We start from the raw sequence: 8,554 nt of genomic DNA, 5'->3' as shown, positions 1-8,554 counted from the left end.
GTGGTGTTGGCATCCGTCTGTCTCGGGAGACAACGGAGGAGTGACCTTTGGAGGTGAAGCCAAGCTGTTGGAACAGTTGCAGCGCCTGCCGTGGCTGTAGAGACAAGTTTTGTTGCAGTTGGGGCAGAGGAAGGTGTCCGGCTGTGCTGCCGTGACATTTCTTCTCTCTGTGCTTCTCCCAGCGGTCATTCCTCCTCTGGTCACTGCTGTGGATGCACAACCTGACCATCTTGTCACCAGACACTGCCGTCCTCTGCAAGGGATTCCCACACAGCAGGGTTGATGTTGCCATAGTTCATGTCATGTTTGCAGATATCTTTGTAACACAGAGGTGGTCTGCCAACAACAAATGTTGCTACTTCCCCACCATCTGTTCCCCCATGAATTCCCCCCATGAAAACAGCAGGAAAGAACCGCAGGCCAGGATACCACCCCAAAATTTCTCCCATGATTTTTTGGGTTAAGAGGGCTGCAAATGGATCTTTCGTGCTATGTTCCATTGCTTTTCTGAAAGTACCTTTGTGTTGTGTGAAAGCTCAAATACAATCGGGGGGGGGAGGAATGAACAGCTTCAGAAATGTCAGGGAAATGGGAATAAAATGCAGTGTGAATGCAGACACAGTAAAATCAATTGGAGGCCTATCTGACAAGAGGTTGTGTCTTATCTGTCAAGCACACAAAATTGTTTCCAAGCGTATTTTTTGTCAAGAGCCCAAGAAATGGGAAGGAGGAGGCAGGCTGTACTGATCTTAAATAAATCTAGATTTTATTAATAATATATAAGCCACATTTCCCCCCCTCTTAAACATTTGGTATAAGTTTTGCAATAAAGTATACTGGAAGGAAAAAAAGGTAAAAAGAAGGCAGGCTTTAGTTCCCAAGATTAAGGCACTTTTTGTTTTAAGAAGAGCAGAGAGAGAAAGTGAAGATGAATAGCTAAATAGGTCTCCATCCCCCCCTCCAAAAAAAGAGAAAAACATTCTTAGAGAGACATTAAGGCAATAATGAACAAGCACTTTGAAACTGGCATGGTGCCACAACTGCAGAAAGGTGTGTGTGTGTGTGCGTGCGTGCAGATGTGCGTTTACATGCAAGGCTTGGATCATGGTCATTCACAGCCTTCCCATAGCCCTTTGGAAAAGTGTACAATAGTTCTGCACAGCCTTTGGTGGGCTTGCACCCTACCCACTCCCTCTAACTTTAATGGAAGCCAGCTGCCCCATTGGCCTTCACTGTTTTCATTCTAAAATGTCATTCTGTCACCCCCTTAACTAAAACACATACAAATGTACCCATGTCCATTTGCTTCCCTGCCCTCCTGCGCCTATAAAAGCATGTTTGATAGCCAAAAGCAATAGCTTGGCCATTGGGGAAGAGGAAACGTGACAGGGATGAGGAACCGGAAGGCCTCCAGGTGTTGATTGCAGTTCCCATCAACCAGTTGGATGGTGGGAGGGCCACAGGTTCTGCCATTCAGTGGGCCCATTCAGTGTTAGAACTTTGGATTTCCCAGATGCTGTTGGACCACAACTCCCATCATCTCCAGTAGGCTTAGCCAACATTCAGGGATGATGGCAGCTGTAGCACAACAACATGCAGAGGTCCAAGACAGAGAAGCATTGTGTCCACTTAGGTTTCTAGAGATCAGCTCCTTCCCATTAGGGCAACTATACACATCAACTTTCCAACCTGTGGTTCCAAACACGTAGCCTTAAAAGGGTAAAGGGACCCCTGACCATTAGGTCCAGTCATGACCGACTCTGGGGTTGCGGCGCTCATCTCACGTTATTGGTCGAGGGAGCCAGTGTACAGCTTCCAGGTCATGTGGCCAGCATGACAAAGCCGCTTCTGGCGAACCAGAGCAGCACATGGAAATGCCATTTACATTCCCGCTGTAGTGGTACCTATTTATCTACTAGCACTTTGACGTGCTTTCAAACTGACAGGTTGGCAGGAGCAGGGACCGAGCAACGGGAGCTCACACCGTCGCGAGGATTCAAACCGCCGACCTTCTGATCAGCAAGCCCTAGGCTCAGTGGTTTAACCCACAGCGCTACCCGCGTCCCTCAAAATAGCCTTAAAGATAAACAATTATTTGGAGGCACAGAGGAAGAGGGAAAGAAGAGTGGACTGGTGGAAAAAAAAACCTTGCCTCTCAAATATACAACACCTGGATATTATCTAGAACAGCCGTCCTGAGGTAGTGCTGTTCCATGGCTAAGGATTGACCGCCCTACACTTTCTGGGATGACTGAAGCTCCTCAAATTTGATTTGCCTCATAAACTAGAGCCTGAGATGCTGAGAAATGAGTGAGTTAACTCTCAGGTAACAGGAACACCCAGCGGTGCATCCAAAGCTACCCTACTCAGAGCAGACTCACTGACATGTGCCCAAGTTCACCATATTATTAATATTATACATTGATTTCACAGAATTGTAGAACTGTAGAGTTGGAAGGCACCCCAAGGGTCATCTAGTCCAACCCCCTGCAATGCAGGAATCTCAGCTAGTGCATCCATGACCAATGACCATCCAACCTCTGCTTTAAAACCTCCAAGGAAGGAGAGTCCACCATCATGTGGAAGGAGACACTCCTACTGTCACACAGCTCTTTCCAACAGAAAGTTCTTCCTGATGTTGGTTTGGGTCCTCTGGATCTGGAGAAAACAAGCTTGCTCCATCCTCCATGTGGCAGCCCTTTAGGCATTTGAAGATGTCTATCATATCTCCTCTCAGTTTCATCTGTACCAGGCTTTATACCCCACCCTTTTCCGTCTATTAATTTCAGTGGGTCTGCCTCCAAGCAAGGACTAAGTTTCGGCACAATCCCTAGAAGCTCCAGGAGGCAATAACCACATTCTTTTTACCTACCAGGGGTAAAAAGAAAAGTGGATATTTTTTGTAAATCCAATAGTGCACGCACGTATGCACACTTTCAATGGGGCAACCCATTGCTATGGCATCCAGTCTGCATTCCCCAACCACCCAGCACCACCAATGAAGAAAGTGTTCTAAAACAAAGCGGGCAAGTTCCCTTATCATTTTCCTTGCCTATAAATTGGGCGCAGAGAGAGGCCTACTCCGAGTAGGATGAGTATTGGATACAAGCCATCACCACTAACACATCTACCCAGTTTCTTGCATTGGTGGTAGACCTACAATATGTATGTTACTTGACCCCCTCCCTGGGCAGGGAAGAAAACTTACTCTGCAGCTTTGCCCTCATCCACATATGTTCACTGCTTTCTGCTACACACTTCCCTCGTTCGGCCTTAACATCCGGTTTCTCTAACCTTCATCTGCATCGTCATTCTCTAGCGAAAAGGGACTCGCTGGCTCTACCTACTAGGCCCTGCAGCTAATATTCCTACCCAGATCCTCAAATCTCTCCAAGTGATGGAGGTTGCAGAACTATACTAGGACATGGCTGTCAGCCCTGGGGAAAAGAGCTGGAGATGCACAGGTGATGAGATTTTCTTACTTGTGAAACAGTTAAAAGAAGATAACTACCCTTAAAAAAATATATAATGATCAGTGGGGCAACGAGACTGGATTAAAAGACAACCAAGTTCCAAGAGAATGAAGGTGGGTTGGAAGAAATGCAGAAAAGCATTTTCTTTATAGTGGAGGGCAAGGAGAAGGGAAGCAGCTGTCACTCTGTTCCTGTACCCCAAACATTCATTGGCATCCAAGGTAAAGTGTCTTTTCAGTAGAATTGGAATGGGGGAAGGAGACCCCTGACGAGCCAATTGTGAACGAAAGGTGCAAAGGAAAGGAAAGGAAAGTGAGGAAGCCAACCTAATTCTAGGTTTACAGAAGCTCAGAAAGGTCAGCATAGTCCCAAGAACTAGAAGAACTGATACTATTTCTGGGGCTCCTCCATCCCATTCCCTGTGCCCCCCCAATACTTCTCTGGATGGACTGAGCACATGCAAATTAAGGAGGCCAAAGAATCAACTTTAGGTGCTTTGCTCTCCCCTCACCCTGCCTTCCTCCCCCCCACACCGCCCCCCACAGGGTCCCCCAATTCCAGTCTGCCTTTGGCATTGACACAGCCAAGAGAGGAACCCTCTTGCATAAGAGGTGGGGCGGCTGTCCTAGAACTGAGTCTGCACCCCTTCGCTGCCTTCTGTAGCCCCATGGCTGTTCTCCACAGAGGATTCCATGCTCGTCTCACAAACTGGGCTCACCACCACTTGTACCCCCGTCTCCTCCCCTGTCTCCTTATCGCTAGACTCAAGGCAGCCCACACAGGACCCTCCGTCGGCAGCCAGGGAAGGCGATTGGGCAGGAGAAGTGGGCATGGAGTCCGTATCCTCCTGCGCCTCCCCCTGGCACTCAGCGGAATGTTTTAGCGTGTGCTTGCCTGTCTCCCCGGTGGTGGCCTCCTCCTCCTTCCCCTCCCTGTGTTTGGGGTCTACTTCGCTCCTCTGGGAAATGGTGCCATTGCCCAGCTGGGCCTCAGCCTTCTCAAGTGGAGCATTGACGCAGAACTCCTTCACCAGCATCGTACGAAGGTCCTTCACGCTGTCAGGGGACCCCTGCACAGGAGGAGAAGGACTGCGGTCCGCCCCCTCGAGCTCCAGCTCAGCTGCACCTGGGGACCCCTCCAGGGAAGTGACCTCGTAGGGCAGGGCCTCTTCGTCAACGTGGATGACTGAAACGACTTGCTTGGCCCGGCGCTGCTTCTCATCTGGTGGGTCTGAGTCCGACTGCTTGCCGAACTCCTCCTCCCAGTTGATGGGTGTCTCCTCACCAAGCAAGTGGAGGTTGGGGTCACTGTTGTGCATCACGATGCTATCGCGGTACAGGTTGTGCTTCCGCTGCACTGCTGCCTCCTTGACAGCTGAAAGGTGGAAAGGAGCATGTAAGAGTAAGGTAAATGATTGGTTACAATACCATCAAATCAATGAAATGTATAAAATGGATAAAAAAGTTGGTTTTCAAATGAAAAAGTCTAAATTGGAAACGGAATTGTTAGATTCAAAAAGTAAGAATTTATCAAAAATGTATAATTTATTACTGGAATGGCATAGAAAAGATGAGCAAACAAAATGTGTAATGATTAAATGGGCAAATGATGTAGGACATAATATTATGGTGGAAGATTGGGAAAGGTTATGGAAGTATAATATGAGATTTACCACGTGTTCAGTTTTAAAAGAAAATTGGATGAAAATGACGTATAGATGGTATCTGACCCCGGTAAAGCTTGCAAAGATTTATCATAAACAAGATAATAAATGTTGGAAATGTAAAAGGCAAGAAGGAACTTTCTTCCACATGTGGTGGACGTGCCCCCAAGTGAGAGACTTCTGGGAAAAGATTTATAATGAATTGAAAAAAGTGTTGAAAAACACCTTTGCTAAAAAACCAGAGGCCTTCTTACTTGGGATAACGGGATATGAAATACCTAGGAAGGATGTTACTTTCTTTTTATATGCCACAACAGCTGCAAGAATTCTACTTGCAAAGAATTGGAAGAAGGAAGAATTACCAACAGTGGATGATTGGCAGAAGAAGTTGATAGAATATATGGAACTGTCTGAGTTGACCGGGAGACTCCGGGACCGGAGTGAAGAAGCAACGGAAGAAGATTGGAAGAAATTCAAAATTTATTTAAAGAATAAGTGTATAGTAGATTAGAAATAAGGGAAGTGAGGGAGAAAAATTAAAGGTTGTAGATAATATAACGGCAAGGGATAAGTACAGTTAGAAATAAGGATTTTATTTTTAATTTTATTGAGAAGTAAGATTTACATAGAATATAAAAGGATAAGATGTAAAAGATAGAAAATAAGGGAATATTAAGTAATAAGTAGAATTTATATAAGATTTAGACTTTACTACAGAAGTGATGTAAAGAATCGCAGAAGGGGAGGGAACGAGGAAATCATTAGATTGGAGATAAGTTTTATAAGTTAGAATTTTTGTTTTCTTTTTGTAATTTTTGTATTGTGGTATTTTTTTGTATTTTGCTTTTGTTTTTATATTGTTTTTTTCTTTTTCTTTTTTCTCTCTGTTGTGTGGGTGTGTATGCCTTGTTGTTTCAGAAAATTCTTAATAAATATATTTAAAAAAAGAAAAGAAAGGAGCATGTAATAGGACAATGCATAAGGCTACATTCACACCAGGCATTGTGCAATGATACCACTTTAAGCAGTCATATCTTCCCTCCAAAGAATTATGAGGGCTGTAGTTTGTTGATGGTGCTGAGAATTGTTAAGAGGCCCCCTATTCCCCTCATACCGTAGATCTACAGTTCCTAGGGGTTCCCTGGGAATAACAATATACTGTTAAACCACACTAGGAATTGTAGCACAGTGGTGTCTCGGATAGAAATCTTTCCTCCCAGTGATGTGGTGGGTGATGGGGGAGTACCTGCATCATTTGGTGTGAAGCCAGACCCTCCCCATGGTGGCTATTCTCTGACTGGCACCCATGGTCCCCTCCCACAACTCCAAATGGCCCAAAAACAGTCAGCGACCACTTCAATAGAATAGTAACATCCCCCATGAGGAGGGCATTCGCTCCTCGACCTTACCCATCATGATGTCTTTCATGACAGATTGCAATACCACCTCTTCGTAGGTGTTCTCCACCAGGATGAAACGGGCAAAATCCTCAAAAATCAGTTCCTGGAATCTTGAGAGGTCCTGCCATGGGAGAAAGAAAGAAAAGTATCGGGAATGAACAACAGAAAAAGGGAAAAACAAGGAATGGGTGGGGGAGGAAGACCCACACTCAACAAAACGAAGTGAAGAACAGAATTGACTGGGAAAGAGACTCTCTAATAACAGTAGCCCGAACCATTATTTTAATTAATTTTCTTTCTTTCTTTCTTTCTTTCTTTCTTTCTTTCTTTCTTTCTTTCTTTCTTTCTTTCTTTCTTTCTTTCTTTCTTTCTTTCCTTCCTTCCTTCCTTCCTTCCTTCCTTCCTTCCTTCCTTCCTTCCTTCCTTCCTTCCTTCCTTCTTTCCTTCTTTCCTTCTTTCCTTCTTTCTGTAGTATATTTGCTTAAAAAAATTACGAAAGTTTTTCTGCCGGACAAAATTGCCCAAGCAAAGTGCAACCTGAAGAACCTTATAGACAAGAGTTGGTTTCCTGTTGTTGTTGTTTTAAAAATTTGTGCAAAACATTTACACAACAACCAGCAAAAGGAAACCAGTGGCTTCTCCAGATGTTGCTGAACTCCAATCCCACCAGCCCCAGTTAGGGATGGTGAGAGTTGCTGCCTGGTGGAGGCTGCTCCACTAGCACTTACTTGCAGGATCACATTATCCCATAAGCACCCACTCTGCCTCAGCCTGTAGTCTGTGTGACGCTAATATCCTGCACTTGTAAAAAATTGATCTTTTAGTGCAGCAGCACCCACACTTTGGAACTCCCTGCCTTTTAACATCTGGTAGGCTCCTTCACAGTATAGTGGTACCTCGGTTTATGAACACAATTGGTTCCGGAAGTCTGTTCATAAACTGAAGCGTTCATAAACTGAAGCGAACTTTCCCATTGAAATTAATGGAAAGTGGATTAATCCGTTCCAGACGGGTCCGCGGAGTACTCAACCTGAAGCATACTTAACCCGAAGCATGGGTGTAACTGGTTCTGGAAGTCTGTTCATAAACTGAAGTGTTCATAAACTGAAGCGAACTTTCCCATTGAAAGTAATGGAAAGTGAATTAATCCGTTCCAGATGGGTCCGCAGCGTTCGTAAACCGAAAATTCGTAAACCGAGGTGTTCATAAACCGAGGTTCCACTGTAGTCTTTTCAGAGCCTGCTGAATGTACTTTCCTTTGGGCAAACTTATTCATGACATGTGGAAGCTGCTGTTTATTTTAATATGGCTGTAGCTTATTGCTGATTTTATTATTTTCAAATGTTTTGAATACATGCTTATTCCCCCCCCTTTTTTTACTAGTAAGAATTGGTTATCAGCAGATTGTCAGGTATTGTGGAGAGCTTTGCAGATGCTCTGATCAGCTATGATGGCAAACTGCCCTTTAAGCTAAGCAAGATCATTGTCTGCCACACCCTGGCATCATCTAGGATGTCAAGTGCAGAACAGGAAGGCATGGCGTGGCCCAAATTATCTCGTGGGCCAATTGAGGAGACATGGTAGGCCGAATGAGGCCCACATGCCAGAGGTTCTTCCTCCCGGCCATGATGCTAGCACACTCCTTCTAGAAGTGAGGCTTTGCTTGCCCTTGTATGTGCATGTGTATGCTTGTCCCTCTTCCTGTTGGGGGCTTGTGCTTACCCCTTTGCAAGTGGGGGCCAGCTTCTTCAGCAGGAAGGGAATGGTGATCTGGAGCAGGGCCTCCCGGAAGAACTTCTTCCTTACAGTGCTGCTGTCATAGTCGTATTTCTGCAGGGAGGAGAGAAAAGAAGGGGCAGAGAGCCATACCACAGACCAGGAGATGAGACAGAGGGAAGGGACTTAAACCATGTCAGAGAAGAGTGGTCTGCCTAACCTCAGACCTAGAGGTACAACCTACCAAGCCTTGCTATCTGGGCCTAGGGGAGCCATAACAACTCAGCCACCCCCCTCTCCCA

The 8,554-nt window shown here is 45.4% G+C and overlaps 1 protein-coding gene across 1 annotated transcript in view; it reads right to left on the bottom strand.

The window, feature by feature from the left end:
* Positions 1–741: 741 nt before the first annotated feature.
* Positions 742–8,554, bottom strand: part of NIBAN2 (niban apoptosis regulator 2) — a 95,523-nt gene continuing 87,710 nt past the window's right edge. Inside the window, exons 12-14 of the mRNA XM_060270145.2 lie at positions 8,259–8,366; positions 6,546–6,657; positions 742–4,847 (exon numbers count right to left, since the gene is read on the bottom strand). Coding sequence (XP_060126128.1) covers positions 4,099–4,847; positions 6,546–6,657; positions 8,259–8,366 — 969 coding nt within the window. The 3' untranslated portion in view covers positions 742–4,098. The remainder of the gene's footprint in view (positions 4,848–6,545; positions 6,658–8,258; positions 8,367–8,554) is intronic.

The sequence above is a fragment of the Zootoca vivipara genome, chromosome Z2 (genome assembly GCF_965207765.1).
Source record: "Zootoca vivipara chromosome Z2, rZooViv2.hap1.1, whole genome shotgun sequence".
Lineage (NCBI taxonomy): Eukaryota > Metazoa > Chordata > Lepidosauria > Squamata > Lacertidae > Zootoca > Zootoca vivipara.
Note: the sequence above shows the minus strand (reverse complement) of the source record. Positions and strands in the feature narration are given on the sequence as shown.